Source organism: Archocentrus centrarchus, chromosome 8, assembly GCF_007364275.1.
Source record: "Archocentrus centrarchus isolate MPI-CPG fArcCen1 chromosome 8, fArcCen1, whole genome shotgun sequence".
NCBI classification, from domain to species: domain Eukaryota; kingdom Metazoa; phylum Chordata; class Actinopteri; order Cichliformes; family Cichlidae; genus Archocentrus; species Archocentrus centrarchus.
In genome coordinates this window covers 1,783,670-1,806,086 of record NC_044353.1, presented here as the reverse complement: position 1 = coordinate 1,806,086, position 22,417 = coordinate 1,783,670, and the positions used below count along the sequence as shown (strand labels likewise).

The 22,417-nt window shown below is 45.6% G+C and overlaps 1 protein-coding gene across 5 annotated transcripts; it reads left to right on the top strand.

Moving 5' to 3' along the window:
* Window positions 1-1,449: 1,449 nt before the first annotated feature.
* On the top strand, window positions 1,450-22,143 carry LOC115784047 (protein TsetseEP). 5 transcript variants are annotated; one of them, XR_004020271.1, is made up of 6 exons: window positions 1,452-1,880; window positions 8,535-9,093; window positions 10,762-10,870; window positions 12,940-13,011; window positions 16,421-16,576; window positions 17,514-17,933. XR_004020271.1 is itself a non-coding variant. In XM_030735094.1 (5 exons), the coding sequence occupies exons 1-4, from the start codon at window positions 1,611-1,613 to the stop codon at window positions 12,971-12,973; spliced, it is 972 nt and encodes a 323-aa protein (XP_030590954.1). In that variant the 5' UTR covers window positions 1,452-1,610; the 3' UTR covers window positions 12,974-13,006; window positions 17,514-17,933. The 5 variants fall into 5 exon arrangements, 4 of the variants coding, with proteins under 4 accessions (XP_030590952.1, XP_030590954.1, XP_030590953.1 ...); XM_030735094.1 differs by lacking the exon at window positions 16,421-16,576 and having other exon boundaries at window positions 12,940-13,006; XM_030735093.1 differs by lacking the exon at window positions 16,421-16,576.
* Window positions 22,144-22,417: the final 274 nt, after the last annotated feature.

Here is a 22,417-nt window from a genome sequence, read left to right as displayed (position 1 = left end):
CGCCGTCACTCGGTGCCTTCAGGTGAAATCTGCTCAGTGTTGGTGATGTGAGGATGAGGAGGCTCAGACGGATGTGAGGGATTTCATTGTTGCTCAATAAAAATTTTCTATGATTGAAAAAACAGTGTCTATTTTTTCTGATTTATTCAAACCTGTTTTTTATTGATACATCTGTCACTGAAATAAACTGCAGCCATTTTATTTTCTTTGTTGTTTGAGTCACTAGAGGTTATTGGAGGCCAACTGGATGATAAATCATGTATTTGGTCAAAATAGGTCCCGTGTGTTTCTGTGTTCCATCCATTCTCCTCCATGTATCCTGTATTAGTTAAATTCAGGTCACTTATTTAAATGTATAGAGAATGAATCAGCTGATGTTTCATATTTCTGTTGTCTGCAGCTGTGGGAGAAAAACGAGGGCTGCACGACCTGCTGTCTAAAATGACACCACATACCTCACCTGCCACTTCATTAGGCACACCTTGCTAGAATAGAGTGGCTCTCTCCCACAGTATGTCTTTTGTCAGCCCCAACCGGTCGCAGCAGATGACCCCCCCCTCCCTGAGCCTGGTTCTGCTGGAGGTTTCTTCCTGTTAAAGGGAGTTTTTCCTTCCCACTGTCACCAAGTGCTGCTCGTAGGGGGTCATCTGATTGTTGGGTTTTCTCTGTATTATTGTAGGGTCTGTACAGTATAAAGCACCTTGAGGTGACTTGCTGTGATTTGGTGCTGTATTCAGAGCTGCTGTAATTCTTTGTGGCTCTGATTCATTGGGTTTTCTGTGTGAAGTGAACAGATGGCCGTGCAGGTCAGCAGTTTCTGAAATACACCGGCCTGGCACCAACAACCGTGCAAAGTCACTTAAATCGGCAGGTCATCTTCACCATGTCTAACATACTTACATGCACTGAGTAGATCATTAGGTGTAGCTTATGTGACTATAAATAAGCCTTTTTTAGCCATTAAAAATTCTGCAGTGGACTTTTTTATAACTTTGTAATCATTTTATTTTTGAATCTGTGATCTAAAAAACTTTGATCGTTCAAACAAGCAGAGCTGCAGCTGCCTCTGATTTCAGCTGAATGTCTCAGTGACAGGATGCACTGCAGCCTCTACTCGGGGTGTTTTATTTTGAAAACGCCTTTGTAAGTCTTTTACTCTGAAAACTGACCCTAATGTTTAGTTTTTTTTATGTCGTTTTAATTTGAACTCGAAGCCTCGCAGTTTTTGTATCCTGTCAGGCTTTTTATTATGAAAAATAACCTAACAGACGCTGACCTGTTTTATATTAAAAACTAACTCTTAACTCCGGATTTTATTTTTAGGGCTTTAATTTTGAAAAATAGGCACGCCTTTATATCCTGATTGCAGAGCCTTTTATTTTTATTTTACCCACAACATAAATTAATTGATTAAGCAGTCTTTTATTTTGAAGCCCCCCCCCCCCCCCCCGCGCGCTGTCAGCGGCTCAGCTGTTGAGGTCAGATTGTGTGGGGAGGCGGGAGGTGGCTCAGTGTGTGTGTGATCGCAGCCTGATTAACACGCCGTCCTCAGCCTCCTCCTGAACACACACTCCCCAACTTCTAAACTTTGCATCCACAAACTCTCCGACATGGACCTGGACCCCGCCGTCATCATCCCCGCCATCCTCTTCACCGTCGTTGCCATTTATTTCGCTACGTCGCTCCTCAGCAGGAAGCTCGACCCCTCCTCCTCCTCCTCTGCCGGCAGCAAGAAGTCCAAACTCGGATACGAAGATGACCTTCCTCCGCAAGGAGCTCCGGGAGAAGAGCCTGAAGCCTTCCCGCAACCAGAGCCTCCAGCTCCGGCTGTGGAGGACATCGGAGCGGCGGAGAAGATCCAGAACGTCCCAAAACTTCAGGTAAGGTCCATCAATCCTGTTATTGATCAGCTGATTGGCTTGTATAATTATATATTTAATTACTGGAAAGCTACGACTTTTATTTTTTGAACGTTTGTGCCAAAAATGATCAAAATAAAGTAGAAAAATGTTTAAAAAGAGCAAACATGACAATAATCTAACTGCGGGCAGCCTTTCAAATCAGGAGGAAGACCTTCAATAATTTAGTGTTGCGGTCTCATCACCTTCATCCACAGATAGCAGATCCATGAACTGTGTCGCTTCATACAAACAGCAGGATAAAGTAACAGTAAACATCCGATTTTTCTGCAGTAATTATTCCTGCTGTTCCTCTTTGATGGAGCTCAGCTGGACTTTTTCATTGTTGTTTATTTCTAAAAATGAAGTTTGTTTTGAAAATAAAAGTGTAAATAAAAAACAGAAGAGAAGCTGCTGTTAAGTTTGATTGATTATCGGAGCTGCTTTACATCCAAATTTCTGGCCTGTTGCATTCAGTACAACTTCCTGCTTCAATCAGATTATGTTTTTAAGTCTGTCTTTTAGAGACTAACATTTTATTTCTGCACTCAATAAAACTGCATCATGGGCCGTTATCACAGACTGTATATAGAAAATGGACATTGAGCCGCTGCGGCGCCTCTTTAGCTTGCTGGCTGTCACTATCATGGTTCTGAAGCCAGAAATGAAGGAAAGCAGACACTGCAACACTTTTCAGCAGCAGCCATGCACCCTGCTAATTATTTCTAAGTAAGATCCAATCAAAATCCCAGAATCTCCCTCAGCAAACTGGAGCTCCGCCTCCTTGGACGGTCTGTTAGTAGAAATGAAGCCACAGCAGCCATATTATTGGTCAGATAATTGCATTGAAAATGCTCCAAAAGGCTCAAACAGCACAAACATGGTCCCAAGGTCCAGTTCAGGGACTCCAGTTAGCTGAGGGGAAGCCTAGCAGACAGCTAGCAGCTACAGCCGCCTGTCAGTCAAACAGGCCACGCCCCTAATAATGCAAACTTTATTTAAACAGGTGAGTTATAGAAACATCCTCCCCCTGTCCAGCTGTTATGAAGGAGTAAATTATCCACAGAGACCAAAGCAGTTTCTGTCTCAGAGTAAACATGTTTATTTCTGCTGTGAAGTTTTATTATGGGGGTCTATGAGGGGGAGGGGGGGGGGGGGGGGGGGTTAGGGTGGACTCCACGATGTTATCAGGAGAAACTGAGGTTTTAAAAGTACTCCCTGCTCTGAGGTGTAAACAGCACGTATACCTTGGGCTGACTCCTGTTGATGATCGGAGGCCTGATGCCCAAATATGGTCGTCACCTGCTCCCTCTGATTGCTGGATTTGCGTGTGCACACTGACACGTCTGTATGGAAATGTTGAACGTGGAGTGAAACCGTCCCTGTGAGCTGTGGTGTGGGACACATTTGAATGCCTGCTGATGCGACTGCTGTTAAACATGCAAACCAGGCCGAGCGGGACTGGAAGCGTCCATCTTTAAAAAGCCTGGAGCATGTGCTCACCGCTGCTGTAACATGGCACTAACTGTCTATATTTGGTGCCAGACATTAGTCCACCTATAGGAGGTGGGTGTGGCGCCTCCACGTGGTGCGTGATGTTTGACAGCTGTGAAATGTGCTGGTGTCAGGGCACCCTGCTGGTGCCGCCGCTGAAATCCTGACACTGAGCTAACTGGTCTCAGCCGTGCCCCGCCCTCCTCTGATAAGGTTATCCAAGCACACTGAGCGCGTTGACTCTGCAGCTGTCCGGCTTACTGTACGGCTGCCGCGGTGCATCGTGGGCCGTCTCACAGCTTTCATAAAGGACGTCTGTGTGTGCGAGAGCTGCAACACAGCGAGTCTTGTCTGCGGAGTGGGAGTCACAGCAGAGTCACAGTGACGCTGACTGCAGTTATTTCAGTTGAGCTGAAGGTCAGACACAAGGTCCTCTGCTGTCTCACAGGAGAGGGGTGTGCTCGGGAATCAAACCCTCAACCTGCACCGTTAAACTCTATTAAAAGTCAAGTTTCATGTTTCCTGAAGCTCTGAGGAGAACCTGTTCTGTTAATCAGACTCTTACTGTCTGACTGTTTTGGAGCGACTCTATCACACTGAAGTAAACATGTTAGCGTTAGCTAAAGTTAGCCTCTATGAGGGATGTTTATAAAAATAAGGGACTCGGCATTTTGGGAGTTAAAATAAAATTAATACAAAGTTTTTTTTTTATTAATACTGAACAGACTCATAACACCCACCACTGCAAGATGATAACTCAGAGTTTGGTAACAGAGTAACAACAACAGTTTATTACGATGTGGGAATTATTCAGAGTAAATGTTAAAAAAAAGGGGAGAATCATGGGAAATCATGTAGGTAACCATCAGCAGATTAATCTGAGGCTTCCTCCTGCTCTAATCTCAGAGCGTCCGGGCTGAGCAGCAGAGCTCGGCCTCCCTCCTCCCTCCGTGATACAAGCACAGCTCCATAAATGGAGAGCTGCTTCACCACGAGCAGCATTTTCCTTTCAGAGAATGAGGAAGAGGAAACATTACTGGGCTCTCCCTCATTAAACTAAAGCTGCTGTTATATAAAGCTGAGAATAAACAGCACCTTTATCACATTAATCTGGGAATGAAGGGCTGCTTTCCCTGTTTGCCTCATTCAGGCTGCATGAAGGTGGAGTCTGTAGCTTTAGCACAAGGATCAAGCCAGCATGTTAAACACAGGTCATAATGAACTGCAGATTAATCATTAAAATATGAGAGCTGGAGCCGAACATCAGCCTGCAGTGCCTTTAATGTCCACTGGAGGCTCCAAAATGAGTCGGTCAGGGTTCGAGTCTGAGCTCCAGGGTTTTATGACTGCACAGTAATGATCAGGTAGATGTGGCTCCATAACCAAGCAGATGTGGTCAGTTCTGGTTCAGAAGAACCAACATGGTGGCAGTCGGAGTGTCTGTAGGAACTCCATCAGTGTAAAAGTTCACACTCGCGTCTTCATCATCATCTCCTCGGACTGTGAGGTGATCGTGCTGGGCTCTCGTCTCCTTATCAAAGTGAGCAGCAGTGAGTCATGGAAGCTCTGAGCTGTTCTCCCCAGCCTCACATACCTCTGCCCCCCCGGCCCGGCCCTGTTCCTGCCTCTCCTCCCTCTGAGGCCTGCTCAGCTCCACCTCTGCTCCACAGAGCTGCTGGAAGGGCATCAAATCCTGGACAAAACAATGTGGTGATTACAGAGAACTTGGCACCTTCACCACCACCACACCCTGTCCCCACCCGGCCTCTGAGAGAACATCCTGGCATTTCTTGGTTGTAGCGGCTGGTGCTGAGGAGGAGGAGTCTGCAGCAGCTCTTTATAGCAGCAGTCCGAAACAGAGAAAACTCTGAGAGTTCCTGTGTGATTATATCATCAGGGAGAAAACGTCTGTGACTGTGGGCCTCTCAGAGCTGGTCTGTATGAGGAGAAGTCAGGTTATGTGTGAGAGCAGAGGACGGCGTGGACGTGTCTCCGTCATAAATGGAGGTGGAGATAAGGCAGCGAGCGGGGGGGACAAAGAGTCTGTTCACACAGAGAGGCTGAAGCTCTGCCACAGCAGCAGCTGCCCCCCCCCCCCAACCTGATGCCTCGGCACGCTGCCCTCAGTGAATCTCACTGGGATAAAATTCATGGGAACACTTCTGCAAATGGAAACTGCAGCCGAGCAAAGACCTCCAGGAAGGTTTTTACCTCATCACAGAGGAAAAACTGTTCTTCTATCAGATGAGACCAAACAAAAAGTATCCTGTAACATTCACCTGACTTAAACTGGTGCCAAATTCTCCATTTATTATTGTGATGATGATTTTATTCTTCCTTTTTGCCTTTATAATCTCATAAAACAGAAGATCAGAGGTGATGATCCAACCTCAGGGTCACAGCAGATCCAATAATGAGAAAGTACTTCAGGTCATTATTGTAACAAACAGGAAGCAAAGAGCTGAAGTCCCGTGTTTTACTGACCCTTTGACAGTCCGGGGGGGGGGGGGGGGGGGGGGGTCTGCTGGGGAGGCAGGTGGAGGCCTTAGAAACTGTGGGTGGAAGAAAAGAAACAAACTCGTGAAAGTTCAAAGGTCAGCAGAGACGGGTGATGGCTGAGAGCTCGGTGCTGTTTGCTCAGGTAGCTCAGTGAGCGCCCACAGGCCAGCAGAGCTGCTGCTTCCTCTGCGCCTGTGATGGAGCTAAAATGGCTTTTATGAGTGCAGCACTCAGTGTAATGTTACAGAGACAGGAAGTGCTCTCAGAGGTCGTGAAGGTCGGGTGACTCACTGAGCTTATGTTCCAGAATCCCAGCTTCAGCCTTTGTTTCTCTGTAGCTTCTCAGATTGTGACGACTGTTAATGATTTTGTAGCGTAATCCTGAACGAGCCCACAATCCTAATTTGGTGTCGTTGATCGGTTCTCATCACTGATGGCTTCACTCAGTCTGCTGAAACGTGATTGGTCAAACAACCAGAAAGCTTTTTAACTTCTTTAATCTCAGTTTAGTAAAGTTCTGACTTCATAGGTACGATTCAGCATCCAGTAACCTGGATACCTGATCAGTTTAAGGTCTGTGATCTGCAGAAACAGCTGTTCCCTCTCGTGCTGTTTAGTTGATCAGTTCCCCAAATTAGGAAGTTGATGGTCACCGTCTGCTCGCGATGACCTCATGGTGACTCACTCGACAAACAGTTTGCCCGGTTTGGGCCTGCAGTGCAAACAGGGCCGGGGCTTCAGCTCGGAGCAGTTTATCATCCTGCTGACTCACAGAGCGCTTTAATGAGCTGCATTTAGCAGAGAGAGTTTTAGTGTTTCATAGCTCAGGAATTCAGAGGCAGAGGAAGCAGCCCGTGTTTCCGGCTGAACGGATGCCATTCCAGTTTGAGGGTGTGATGGAAGGCTGCTGTGGGATTTGGAGCCCAGCGGCAGCAGCCGGGCCGAGAGGAGAGATTTATGCTCTCGGGCCTGATGCACGTCTGACTGAGACACCAGCAGCAGACCGCCTGGGTCAGGGCGGGTTACGACCGATGCACCAGAGACGGCGTTCGTCGGTTTTCTAAAAATGCTTCTGGCTCCGTTTCTTGGGGCACACGATTGGTTTACTGTGAGATTTGGGAAAATCTGTTTCCTGATGAGACAACGGATCCTGTTTTAAAGAGCCGAAGAGGCGCATTTACTTTAATAATAATATGAATATGAATATGAATATGGTGAATTTCCTGGTTTGTGAGGTCTGTTATGGTCTCATAATTACCACGACTGTGACACATCATCACTGTCTGAGGATGAAAACCTTCCAGAGGAAACAGCAGCAGCCACTCTTCTAACCCTCGACTGGAAACATGCAGATTCAGATTCAGGTCCGGGTTTGGTGTAAACACCACGAAGCACAGATCCGTCCTGCTCGTATCAGCGCTCAGCCTGCTGTGATGGTGAGGGGGGGATTTTCTCAGCACACTTTGGGCCCCTCTGTACCAGCTGAGCATCATTTAAACCCCACAGCCTGCCTGAGTGTTGTTGCTGGCCGCGTCCATCCCTTTATGACCACATCATAAAGGGATGGACGCGGCACGTCACAGAGCTCAGATCATCTCAAACGGGTTTCTGGACCATCACAGTGAGTTCACTGCACTCAGACGGCCTCCGCAGTCAGGTCTCAGCCCGGTAAAACACCTCTGGGATGCAGAAGAAGAGAGATTTCCATCATGGCTGCAGCCGACACATCTGCAGCAGCTGTGTGATGCTGTCGTGGCAACATGGACCAAAATCTGCGAGGGACGTTTCCAGCAGTTTGTTGAATCTGAGCCACGAAGAATTAAAGCAGCTCTGAAGTTAAAAGGGAGTCGATGCTTTTTATATTTTTATATTATTGGATTATTTATTTCTTAACGTTGAGCTTTACTCTTGTGATTAGGAGTCTGATAATTCTGAGATACAAACGTCCATATCACAGGTTCATCTTCTCCCTGAAGCCTTCCAGGGTTTTAGAGCGCCTCCCAAACCGAGAGGAGCAACATTTGGATGTTAAAGCAGAGAAGCTGAGGCAGAAACCAGATCTGTGCTTGGATGTTGATGTGTGCGAACTCAGCACTTTACAGAGACACAGGCAGGTGCTATCATACAGACGAGCAGGGCGGGCAGCCGCTGCATATCTATCTGTATATATAGCATATAGACAGGATATATGGGGGGGGCTGGCCTGCTGAGGAAGGTTAGCCGACACTCGGGAGGGTTTTATTTGTCCTGGTGTCACTAACAGGCAGCGGCAGGTCCTCACTGAGGTGCTGCAAATGACATCAATGACCCCCAGATAGCAGTCTGTGCAGAGGTCGTTAGAGTGAGTGGGAGTCCACACCTACACATTCGGGGGGGCAGAGTGAAAGGGCCTGCAGTCTGGTTCCAGCCCTGAGGCACCCAAATTCAGCGCCATGTGGGACTTTATTGATCAGTTAAATCTAATTTCATTAACAAATGTTTTCTGTTAGAATCACAGGATGATTTCATTGTTTCCAGATTCCAGCAGGTTTGGACATCGAGGCCCAGGCAGAGCTTTTATCCATGAAAAGCTGATGAAACAAACTGCTGATGAGGAGCAGCTGCTGCTTCTGTTAACTGCTGTCACAACCTTTCTCTTTCCAGGCTTTCCCAGAACCGGTAAAAATAACAGAAGCTGAGCCAGAAGCAGAAGAAGTTCTAAAGGAGGTCACGGAGCCCATCTCAGCACAAGAACCTGTAGCAGAACCAGTAAAGGTACCACAGACTAGAGCAGAGGGACCAGCACCAGAAGCAGTCCCCGAACCATTAAAAGAGCCTGAACTTGTTCCAGAACCAGTCATATCAGAACTGGTCTCTGAAGCTGTGTCAACTCCAGAACCGGTTCTAGAACCAGATGAAGTAGCAGCAGTTTCTGAATCCACGCCAGAGTCTGAATCAGGCCCAGAGCAAGCTGCAGCCTCAGAACCTGTCCCAGAGTCCAAGCCTGTAGCAGAGCCTTTATCAGAACCACCTGGATCTGCCCTAGAACCTGTCACTGATCCAGAGCCTGCACTTGTGCCTGAAGAGGTATCAGAGGTGGTCCAGAAGTCAGTGTCTGAACCTGAAGAATTGATTGAGCAGATGCCGGGACCCAGTGAAGGTTTTGCAGAGGCTTCGACTGAGCGGGAGCCAGAACCTGAACCAGAGACCATTTTGGACGATGGTAAGTCTGCGAGCTGGATGGATGTTCTGCTCATCTGTGTCTGATCAGGATGTTTGCTAATGCTAACTGTGAGGTTTGGATTTTATTGGACCTCAGTGCACCACATCATGCTAAGAGCCTGAGGAGGGAGTCTGGGACTGGTTTTATTTGTTGTCCAAGGACTTCTTTAGAATAGAATAGAATGCCTTTATTGTCATTATACAGGATGTACAATGAGATTTGTGTGTCTATGTGTAATTGCAGTAATTGACTTTTAGGAGTTCCTCAAGGCTCTGTCCTGGGGCTTCTTCTGTTAAACATATTACCATAAATTTGTGGACAGATTAGCACAAACATTAATGTAAACATCCCACCAATAACAAGCCTCTAATACACTTGTGTTAAAGTGTATTGACTGTAGTGACTGTGCCTCTAACAGTCTGTGGGCTGAGTTCTTCATGAAGAAAGTGGGTCTGACGGTTCCTCCTCAGTGCCAACACCTCAGTAACTACCAGTTACCTGCTGTAGTAACAGGCAGTTAGTCAGCATTTATGAGGGTGACTGTGGCTCTGGACACAGAGCAGGTCATCTACCAATCAGAAGGTGCTGTAGTCTGCATGTTGAAGTATCCGTGGGCGGGATACTGAACCTGAGATGTCCCTGATGCGTCAGCTGGAGTGTGAGTGTATGTATACAGTCTATATGCTGCTCTGTCAGCTGTTGGTAGAACATGCAGAACAAACAGATCAACTCAAACTAAATGTGCAGCACGTGAAGCTGTCCACATACTTCTGGATGTCTATGCTTGCTTTGTTTACACTCACTGTAATCGTGGAGGAACAAACTGCTGCCAGCAGCTGCGCGTCACAGATAAGTCACTTCCAGGAAACATTAACAGAGAGCACAGCGGCTGTGCCGAAACACCACACACGCTGAGAGGAGGGAACGATGCATTCACTGTTAATGAGTCTGCACGCGGTGAATTCAGCTGCTGATCACTGTGACCTGCATATATGAAACACACACAGTGCAGTAAACATGCCAGGATCCAGGTGTAACTCTGTGAGCCCGGCTGCCACACCGCCTGAGCGTGGTCACCGTATCAGTTGGCGTGCGTAGAGGTGGAGCAGCCATCTGCTGCAGGAGGATGATCCTTAATCTTGAAGAGGCGGTAAAGCTCTTGGCAGGCGGTGTCCACAGTGACAGTCAGCCATGTGACCTCCAACCTGTCACACAGCAGGTGGAGCAACAGGTGTGTTTGTGTGCTCTGAATTTCCTGCCACACAAAGATTAGCGCGTCCCACCCAGGTTATCACAAATCACTAGAAAACCTGTAAAATATGATTTTATATTTTATACTGAAAATGAGGTCCAGTTCACTTTACATTATTGGATTTTAATTTTAAAACTATCATCAGAGTTTATACCTGAGTACCAATTTTAATCAAATTTTGAAAATTGTTGGTGACCTTGACTTTTGTCCTTGAAAATGAAGCCCCTGAATAAAAACATGCAGCCAAAAATACGCTGAATATTTTAAGCTAATCAGCGTATTAACCCGTATGCTAGCACCTTCAGCCTGAGCCGCGCCACGTTTTTATCTCAGAGCCTGTAAAATGGGCTTCAGCACGAGATCGGCCGGCATCGTGATCGTAGCTGCTGCTCACATGCCTGTTCTCTCTGTTCCAGATGTGGCTGCAGGTGATGATGATGATGATGTGGTGAGCTTCACTGCGGGAATCAAACAGAGCAAGCTGGCGGTGCTGATGACCCAGGAGGATATGGAGGAGGAGCAGAGGTTGGTTTCCTCAGGCCGCCGGCTGGTTATGACATCACTGCATGCTAGCACAGACCCCCGTGCTGTCTGCCATGTTCGCCCTGTTTTCTGTTTCTTCATTTTTAATAAATGTGTGCGGCCTGCAGAAGGCTGCAGAGATCCACTCGGGCTGATCGGCTCCTGGAAAAGCTGAGATGCACAGCGTGGATGGAAGAGCTCAGCTCACTCAGTTTCACTTCTGTACTTTCTAACTTTGCTCTTCTCCACGGCCGCCCTGAACCCACAGACGCCGGCATTTATGTTACAGTTGAGCTCATGAGGCAGAAAATAGATGCAGAGGAATCAGTTCTGTCCTTGTTGGTGATTAATTACTGAGTGAAATGAAGGCGAAAATGTTTGAAGGCCTTAAAGTGAGTGAAAAGGCCTCTGTGGGTACTCTGTGGATTTACATAGAGAGCAGCTTCTGTCTCCACTCATGTCTGCTCAGCACGTCCTGAGGCTGAAGCTGAATGCAGTGCTGTTATGTAATCCCACGTTTCATAGCGTCTGGACAAATTTTCTTTTTTTCTTTTTAAAATCTGAGTTAAAGTAGAGAAGCAGCCTGAGGAGGAAAGTTTGGCAGAGTTTGTGTTTTCTTCTTTGTTGGTGTGGGGAGTGCACGTCTGCAGCTCTCTGATTGGAGCCTTGTTTTATTTCAGCTCTGAGGCTTGGCACCGCTGTCCGACTCTTCCTGTTGAGTCTTTCTGTTCTCAGTTTGTTGAGAGAAACCTCGTCCAAAACCCTCATTCCTTCTCTGCTCCCTGAGCCTGTGTTGGACTCCAGAATGTTCCCTTCCAGCTGCACAGCTGGATGCTACCGCTAACACCTCTGTTTCTGTTTGCATTCAGTCTGAGCCGAGCCACGTCGTCCTCCGAGGCGAGGCTGAAACCTTTTATCTGAGTCAGGAGAGACCTGAGGAAGGATGAGTCCCTCCAAACTGAAGGACTCCAGAGGTCCTCACTGGGGGAGACATTAGAGATTTGCAGAAGGTTTGGGGACAGGAATCATTTAGACACATATTATCTTTCTGAGGTTACTAATTCATGGCGAGGAAAGATCTCTTCACTTTCCTCTTGTTATCAACTGTCGTGCATCATGTGAGGGATCATGTGCATGAACGTGGCTCCTTTTTCTTGCTATGTTGCAGAGGAACGTTTGCGGTCCTTTGGCACTGGTGCCTTCGTGCAGCAGCAGCTGGACTGGATGCTGACTGATTTCCTTAAAGAGCATTTTGTTGCATTTTGTTTACTCAGGTTTTCGAGTCTAAAAGCTACACGGTTAGATTTAGGGAATAATCATGGTTTGGGTTAAAATACATCCTTTTGCAGCTTAAACTCTGCATGCTGAAACCTTATCCTTACTCCATATGTGGTCTCAGTTTCATGCCCGGGCATCAGATGATGCTGTTTCTGATGTTTAAACATGGGTACTGTGTTAAAGGAACCTGTTTTATCCCAAACCTCCTGAGCTGTTCTTGGTGCCGAATCAGCGAGAAGGAAAAAGCAAAACCAAACAGGAAGTGACTCACAGTCTCTTTGCTGATAAACCTGTGACATGTGCCACTTCTCCAGAGTCCTGTACTGGGACCAGTGTCTCATATTGCTGCCGCCTAATTGTCAAGGTACCAAGAACCATGTTGTGCATACTGAGGGATGAAACATCATCACGTGATGCCTGTGCTGGTCTCAGTTGTACCGTCTCTGGATCTGGAGGTTGTGACGGAATGAGAGCAGAGAGGAGGCGGCCTCGCTGCTGCCTGTGGTCACTTTGTAACCATGTTTGGTTATTTCTGCACACAGGATGCTGTTACTTTTGTACACTCAGATCTTTACTTTCCTGTTCCTTGAAGTATTTATCATGATCATCAATTTTTTAAGTGATAGTAAAAAAATTCTGTTTTCATTTATCTGTTTTATTTTATTTCTTTTTCCTTCCCTCCTGGAGTTTCTGAGCATGGCACCCAGCTTTAAGTTTTTTGTGGAGAATGTGCACATTTCTCTGATTGTGTGAGCGAGCCTCATGTCTGACAGCCTCCACCTTTATCTTTCCAGGATAGAGCTCACATCTGATTTTACCTCTCTGTAATCAGCCTCAGCAGACAGTGATAGGAAGGAGATGGTAAGGTGAATATGACCTCCATTACACCCAGCCACACCCGAACCCTCAGCCCCGCCCTTCCTTAATCAACCCTCACCCCGCAGCACGGACGGACCGATGCTGGCGTTCACGGTGCGAAGCCGAGGCGGTAAACTCGTGTCGGTGGGACGAATGCAGGCAGTTAGATCTCAGAGCAGGGAGCTGTGCAACGATTCGTGGCTGCTCTGCAGGTTTCTGTCATTAAGGCACTGAAGGAAGATAATTAAAGCAAAGAGTAATAATTTAATGCAGTCATCTGATTATTTCATTCAAAACAAAATAAACCACAAAAACAGTTTTCATGTGATTTTTTTTTTTTTTTTTTTGTTGCAGATGCAGCAAAAAAGAAAACAAAGAACCAAATATTCATTTAAATTTAAAATGTCTAATTTTAAGAAACACGCTGAGGGTGCCTGTTACCATGGCAGCATCCTATCATCGCCTTCCTGGGAGAGTGATGTCCTCTGGGAGAGATTATTATAGAAAGGAACGTGTGATCGGTTACGTCTGTGTTTCCTCTTATGAAAACTTTTCTTCTTATTTCGATGTTGATTTTCCAGAAGTGATGATGTCACAGTGGAAACTGTGAGGATCCCTGGAGGAGCTCTCTGTGCGCTCTGAATCTTCCTGCTCTGAAGGATTAGTTTCTGAGTTTATTACCTGTAGGTGTTGTTTTAAGGTGCATTATGAATCATTTGACGTAACAAAGCAGTGAGCCCACACTGGTCCACCACAGCTGTGACCCAGCTTCCTGTTTCACTCTCATCCATCGGTGATCGTAACTGGGTCACATGGTCTGTGTTTACGGCTGCGACAGCCGCGGTCTGCAGATGGCTGCTGCTGATCCTCTTATGATTGTTGTTCACCTCCTGCTAACAGGAAGCTCAGCCCCGCCCCTTTAACCTCCCAGCATGCACCAGTTTACCAGCTGTGTCCGAGCCAGCGGGGACAAAAGGCGGCTGATGTGGGTCACATGTGCTCTGAGGGGGTGAGACGTCCATACAGGACACACAAAGGAGGCACTCTCCACTGCTTAAAGGGCGACTTCACTCATTTTCCATTTAACAGGGAAAAGGGTCACATGACCACACAGGCATGACTTTTATTTACTATAATTACACACAGCAGGTCTGAGCATGAAAGCTTACGATCAGTGTTTTTATGAAAGATTTTATTGCACCCTTTAGTTTCATCATTTAAAACTAATCTACTATAAAATGCTTTAAAAAAGCAGTTTTATTCTTTTTTTATCTACAGAGCCAATAAATCCCTCCGCTCCACAAACCCCTGGATCCAGAAGCACATCTGGATCTGGATTCATCTGTGATGTTTTCATAAGAATATAAATATCATGGCTACAAAGTGGTAACGATGTTAATGGTAAAAACAAATTCCTGGATCCGGAGTGGAGCCGAGCTGAGCTCTGCTTCTGGGAACATTTTCATGCTAACAAACAAACGGAATCAGTCCCATAACTGCAGACGTGTGTGTATGATCATGTGTGTATGATCGTGTGTGTATGATCGTGTGTGTATGATCGTGTGTGTATGATCATGTGTGTATGATCGTGTGTGTATGATCGTGTGTGTATGATCATGTGTGTATGATCATGTGTGTATGATCGTGTGTGTATGATCGTGTGTGTATGATCATGTGAGTATGATCGTGTGTGTATGATCATGTGAGTATGATCGTGTGTGTATGATCGTGTGTGTATGATCGTGTGTGTATGATGGTGGTTTATCCTGCAGTCTGCAGTCTCCTTGTCCTCGGCGGTAAATATAAATACGTCATGTTAACAAATATAAAAATCTGCTCTGAAAGCTTTTGTGCTACTTATAGCTATTAAACAGACCCCCCCCCCCCCCCCCCCCCCCCCCCCCCCCCCGGTGAGGCTCATCTTTACTTCAAAGATGGTGAGATGCTGTTGTTCGGCCCCTCAGCACACAGACTGTTACCTCCGTGTTTCTGGAGGCAGCAGGTCTGCTCACATCTAAAATCATTAGAACTGATTGAATCCTCAGCAGTTTGATTTGGTTTGGTTTTTATTTCTGGGAGAAGTTTCACATTTCCTACAAACCCGTCATGACTGCTTCTTTGTCCCACGGCATTTAAAAATTCCTGGAAATATCCCCGTCCCAGTGATGTAACAGGAATTTACTGAGGCCTCATCTGCCCGACAGACTTTAATTTAACTCCTGAAGAACTCCGACTTCATGATTTGACCCCTGAGGCCGTCACAGCGGCTGAAGCTGCTGAAGCTCGTACGGAGCAGTTTCATTTGCAGGGCGTGGACTTTGATATCAGTGCTGCTGTGATTCTAGCAGCTGCGTGCCAGACGGGATATCAGCCTCCTGCAGCTCTGCAGAGGAGCTGCAGCCTCACTGAGAGGCTTCTGGCCGGTCTGCAGGCTCAAACTGGCTCGTACACTCATTGAAGCTGAAAGTTTCAACACATTAACCAAAAAACAGGAAGACAAGTCTCATAATTAACGGTTTGTGGTGATATTATGGAGAGAGCAACGAGAAGGAGACCAGATTATTTAATGGCAGCTACTTTCTCCTTTTCTTTGTGACTGTTTCACTGCAGCTGGTTTGGGATTTATCGCCTCTCCTGTTTTAAAAACCTGTCCATGAGCGCCCTCCTCTGGTCAAACACAGCTCGTACACCTTAAACAGGATCAGAGTAATAATGCTGATCAGTTCAGTTCTATTTATACATCAACTTTCACACAGTCGAAGGTAAATCTGGGCCACGAGGCTGCCGCTGAGTTTTAAATTTATAGTTCTTATTATTATTATTATAAATATAAATGACCTTCCTTATTTATGTTCATGAAAATAGTGACCAGTACACAGTGTATTTGGAAAATATATTTATAATAGTTTACATTTTTATTTATGACATTTTAGTGGCATATCATATGTTATGTTCATATCCAGGTGATATAAAATTTTCATGGTGTTATATTAATAATTATAATAAAAGTTTTATTAGTTATGCTGGTTTTTCCACCTGAGAGTCTGAAGCTACTTTCAGCTGTCCTGTAGGGGGCCCCGCAGCAGGCAGCTCCACATGGAGCCCTCCTGGATCCCCTTCGGTTTCAGGGATTTTTGGTCTGTTGGGTGAATGTGCTGCACGGTGGAGCCGCTCCACCTCTGCATCTTAAACATGACCCTGAAGTCTGTTTCACCTGTGGAACAGGTGTGCACCTGAAACATGGAACTGATCGTGCTTCAAAATTCAGATTTTGTTCAGTTTAATTTCCTGTATTTTCATCCGGGGGAATAAACGAATGAATGTTTCTGAACTGAAGGGCAGGTGTGCTGAAAATGAGATGTTCCCGTTGTTGATGTAAATGATGCAGAAGCAGCTGCTGCCGTCTCACCTGTGCAGGTGAAGTGCTGCTGTGCGCCACAGCCACTGAAGGCCGAGCGCTCGCCTCTCCTCATTTATTTCTGTCTTCATTCTGGTCTCGTCACATCTGTCGGCTTCTGTCCAGCTGTGCTCACCTGCTAACCCCGCATGCTGCCTGCTAACGCTCCGCCAACGGTGAGTGCTGCCCTGGTTTCCCACTGCTTTACCTGTCAGCAGAGGTGTTATTAAGCATGTTATTGCCAGTGTCTAAACTAGCTGTAACATAACGGAGGCCTTCCCCGACTCTCTGGTTGCCCGTGGACTCTGTGAAGGTGAATTTTCCACTAGGATCCAAAGATGATATTAACTTGGGCTTCAGTCACACAGCTCACAGAGCGGTCAGCGACCTCCCGGAAACAAGGAAAAAATTTTGACTAGTTGGTGTTTCCTGGAGTTTGCGTGCTGAACACTGCCGTCTCCCATAGTTTGCACTGGAGATGCAGACTTGTCTGCAAACGCTTGCTAACCACTGAGCGGTAGAGAGGCTTGGAACAGTGCGACACACTGGAACAGAGAACGTTGGCCTTCAAAGTAAAGGTTGTGTCTTACTGCTGAAGCCAACGCATTTCAAAAGATGCAGCTTTTACTCTGAAGGCGAGGGGGTGCTGTTTCCGGATTGTGATGTTCAGTTTCATGACTGCTTAGCTGTGCAGATAGCGAGTGTTTGCACGGAAGGCAGTGTTGCCCACGCAAACTACAGGCAACGAAAGCACTTTAAAATAAAGGTGTTGGTTCAGTACCGTTATTTGTGACTGAATTCACAGCAGCGGGGACCCGCTCACCAGCTGCTCGGGGAATGCACTCGATCACAGAGCTAGTTGGCTAACATGCTGAATGTTGAAGTAGAGTGAATGCTGATGTTCTCGTCTCAGGTGTCTCCAGAGCAGGTTCAGACCGTAGACCTGCTCTGACTGCGGGACGTTTAAACTTCACCAGTTTCACATTTTTGGACTCTTTGAGTCATTTTTAGAACTTCGTCCTTTTTTAAATCTCTTGCTGAGTTTCTTTGTTTTGTTGAAACAAAAAATGTTTTCCTATAACTTCAACTTTCATTTTCTCTCTATTCTTCCAGCTGATCTGTGAGGATGAGGAGCTCTGAAGAGACGAAGATCGGAGCCTTCAGCTCTGCAGGAAGTCCCGCCTCCTTTCTCTTGTGTTCCTGTTGTGTTGTTGTTATCAGAGATTTGAGGTTTGAGCTGCTTGTGAATCGCAAACGTCTTCACACCAAAGTGCCTTTTTTTAACCGTCTGCTTTCTGTGTCCAACTTTTCTGAAGCAAACTAAATAAGATGATGTGAGTGAAGCTTAGTGAAGCTAACCTGAGTCTCACTGCAGGTTAACTAACAAAAGTAGTTGATGAGCTGAAGTAAAACCTTCCTGCAGGCTTCAGTGTTCATGTTAGTCACGAAATAAATGTGTGAAACATGTTGATTCTTTCTGATCTTTGTTTTATAAATTCTGGATTATTAAAATATGCGTTTGTTCCATCTACAGTGTTTTTGTTCTTCTGTTTTTGCTCCAGTTTTACTGCAGAATTCAGGCTCGGAGGCAACAGCGCCATCCAGTGGCCATTTAGGAGCAACACAGCAAAATAAAACCGTTGGGTGAGGCCTTCAGGCACAAACAGTGAACCTGCGTTTGTTCTAATGAGCAGCAGGGGGCGACTCCTCTGGCTGTGAGGAGTCAGACTTCTGAGGAAATGAGCACGCTGCTCAGCTGATCTCTGAGCTCAGGAAGCTCTTTCCTGATGAGCTCATGGTCTCTTATTGAATAACTCATTTTAATGACTGTGGTCCTGTTAGTTTGTTTTTATATTCAGCCTGTGGACCTGAACCAAAGGAGGGACTGAACGAAGGAAAGAATAAAAGAACAAGAATTATAAAAACTCTGAGCCTCAGATTGGTTTGGTTCAGTCACATTACAGCCACTGCCAGGACTCTGGAATAAAAACACTACAGATTTGAAAAGAATGAAACATGTTTTTGATTAACTTTCAGAGGGGAGCATCTCAGAGAGCCGTCCACAGCATCTCAGGGTCTGTGGACGGCCGTCTCTGTCGTCTCTGGGTGCAAACACAGTTCAGCTCCAGTAAAATCAGCGTGACTGTTCACTGTGACCATAAGGTTTACACAGATATCCGTCCCTTCTCCTCCTCACAGTTACAGATCAGGCTCGTTGTGTTAACACATCTGAGGGGAGTTTTTATTCCCATCACATCAAACTGATCTGAGTCTAAATGGAAACAATAACACATAACAGACGATCCTACTGGTGTCTCCATCACTGGGGCTGATCGCATACAGAGAGATGAAAACGGTGAAAGCATCATTTACAGCACTGCACTCAGGTTAAAGTGGACAGTTTCACTGAATCTAACCAGCTCTGCTGAGGACCAGGCATAAAGGGAGGAACACTTTTTAGGCAGCAGGTCGTTTCAAATGCAGCATCAGCAAACACACAAACTGTGTGCAGTTTGTCACACAGTGTGTCTGCGAGCTGAAGGTCCGGCTGCTGCATGAATGAGAGAGATGGAGAAAGAGCAGAGGAAGCAGAGAGGTCAGATTTAAAGACCTCTGATAACCTGCACATTTAAAGCTTACATGTCCTCATTTTTAATCAGATCTCAGATCTGTGTATCATGTGAAGTTATGATTTTTCATATTGTGGAACATCCTGCAAAACAGACTGAGGTGCACTAACTGTTATTAAAATACTGCAGTTTAGTGCAGGTTAGTTTGCAGTACTGTGGAGAGGTTACAGTGAAGCTGTGATGGTGCAGAGCAGCTGTGCTGTTCATGGTCAGTGTTACAGGTTACATCAGTGCAGCAGAGAGGAGTCTGAATTTTTATACCAGCTGTATGCTAATAAAATAGAAGAGAATAGAAAGCTTTTATTGCCCTCAGACACAGAGTATCAGAGCTGCCACAGGTCAGTGCCTTTACTTATAAAACTTAAACAAGAGAATTAGAAAAATACTGTAAAACCTGTATGTATATGTATATCAAACAACTCAAGCACTTACAGGTGAATAAATATACAAAATATACCAATATTGCACAAGTATCTGTTATTGTAAGGGAGAGAATGACCAGATATTTTATTGAATGTAGTAATACAATAATAATAATAACTTAGATTTATATAGCACCTTTCACAAAACCCAAGGACACCGAACAATGAAGAAAAAAAACTCTAGGAATTGAAGGCCTTTTTGAACAGATGATTATTTACCAGTTTCTTAAAAGTGTCCAGTGATGATGGCATATTATGAAGCTGAGCAGGAGAGAGTTCCAGAGAGGAGGGGCTGCCACACTGAAGGCTCTGTCCCCAAAGGTATGGCGGTCGGTGCGAGGGACAGAGAGCAGACCTAAGGCTGAGGACCAAAGTGTCCGAGGCTGTTTGTATGAGTGCAAGAGGTCGGACAAATACACTGAGGGATTTGGAAGTGAGGAGAAGGATCTTATACACAATGCGAGACTCTGCTGAGAGCCAATGTAGCTTAATAAGGGTGGGGGTGATGTGTTACCAGACTTTAATGCGGGTTAGAAGCCTGGCAGCTGAATTCTGGACGTACTGGAACCTGTCCAGGGCTTTGCCAGAGATCCCAAACAAGACCCCTGTGCAGTAGTCCAGCCGGGTGGTGACAAAGGCATGGGTAAGGGTCTCTGCTATAGAATCAGTAAGTAAAGTCTAGAGATGTTCGTAAGGTGGAAAATGGCTGTTTTAGTGACCGATTTGATATGATTCTTGAATGAAAGTGTGGAGTCTAAGACGACACCCAAGTCATGAACATATGCTGAAGGTGAGATGGGGGAACCATCTATATCGATGAGTAGGTCTCCGAATTTCTGAAGTAGGGCTTTGGGGGCACAACCAAGAGCTCTGTTTCATTACTGTTTAGCTTAAATAGATTAAATGACATTCAGGCTTTGATTTCATGCAGACTGAGGGGGGAGCTGAGAGGAGGGTTTGGTACTAAGATAGAGTCGAGTGTCATCAGCATAAGAATGAAAACAGAGACCTTGGTGACGGATGATCTGACCAAGGGGGAGCATGTAGCTGGTGAAGAGAAGGGGTCCAAGCACTGAACCTTGAGGCACACCGTGGTGAACTGGAGCAGAGGTGGAGCGAGAGCCTCCCACTGTGACAAACTGTGTCCGGTTGGAGAGGTAGGACTGAAACCAGGAGAGCGCAGTGAGACCAAGATGGCTGGACAGACGGGTAAGAAGGATGGTATGAGAAATGGTGCCAAAAGCTGCAGAGAGCTTGAGGAGGATGAGGACGCTGATATGGCCAGAGTCAGCGGCAACAAGAAGATCATTGGTTATTTTAATGAGTGCAGTCTCAGAGCTGGGGTGTGCTCTGAAGCCAGATTGTAATTATAGCACAGGGTTGAGGGAAATAAATAAATATGGCAGATATTCACAGTAAACAGTGGTCTGTGCGCTGTGACCAGTGAGACTGTAGAAGAAGAAGAAGTGAGCAGTGAGTCAGTGGAGCTATTTTTGTGTATTATTGTGTAGTGTTCAAGAGTGTGATGGTAAAAACTGTTCCTCAGCCTGTTCGTCCTGCCTTTGTGGGACCCGAGTCCCACAAAGGCAGGACTCAGGTCCCTTTGTGGGACCCGAGTCTTCTTACCCGAGACAAACACATGTTCACCTCTCTGCACTCTGTACTAGCTGACAATAATCAGATTTATTTATATTTCCTTCAGTAAAAGTTCAATATCTCAATACCTGACATTTTAAAGTACCGCAAATAGACACACCTCCCTGGAGAGGTGAACCATTACCTGTGTGTGAGTACACTCTTGGTTTAAGCTATGGCTTGTTTGTGGCATCACCTTCTGTGTGTGTGTGTGTGTGTGTGTGTGTTTATTTTGACCTCCCAGAGTGCAACAGGAGCAGCTGGCGGCCATCTTCCAACTGCTGAAGGAGAACCAGGGGGCTCTAGGGGCGCTGACGGAGGGCGAGATGGAGGAGCAGCTGAAGCTGTACTCCCTCTGAGACACGAGGACCGAGACGCTATCAGTCCGTCCACTCAGGAAGTGCACCCTCATCATCACCACCACAGTCATCATCACCACCACCGTCATCATCACCACCACTGTCATCATCACCACCACTGTCATTATCACCACCACCGTCATCATCACCACCACTGTCATCACCGTCATGTCCGATTCTCCACAGCTGGGTGTAAAAAGCTGTCCTGTTGTGGTGTTAGACACTCAAATACACTCCAACCTGCAGCTCGCCATGTGTCAGACTGACAACGGTGACATCACTTCCTGCCAAAGTCATTTGTTTTTTAGGCTAAATTGTAGTAGCACTTTAAACAGCTAAGCTAATAGAAGCTAACAGGCTGCAGCTGCGTATTTGCGGCACAGAGAGCGATGCTTCATCTCCAGAGAGTGGGATGAGTTCAGACTTTTACAAATAAATTAGGATTCATGTGAAGGTTTGAGGGCCCATTATTGACATTCCTTACCAATTTTTCCCACAAATTATTATTATTATTGATTAATAATTTATTTATATAACATTTTTTTTGCATGATTTTTTCTTTTTTGATGTTTTCTCTATTGGTATTGATGTTTTATTTTATTATATATCCAACACATTTACATCATTTTTCAAATTGACAGATTAACAATATTATTTTTATTAGTTTTAATAATGACAATAATGTACCACAAATTAGAGTTTCTGCTTTGAATATGTAGATTTTTTAAAATTAAATTATTAAATGTTTTCTTTAAATGTTTCCATTTAATTCTCAAATTTTCCTTAAAATATACCAACTTTTTCCTCTAAATACTTAAACTCCTGTTTTTTAATTTTTCTGAGATAATTCAGTGACTGTAAACATCTTTGTAATAATTAATAATGTTTTTAAACCTCATTATTTAAATCTCAGGTCTGTATATTTGGTCCTTGGGTACTGAATGATCCTGCTGGTGTGTGTCCACCTCGAC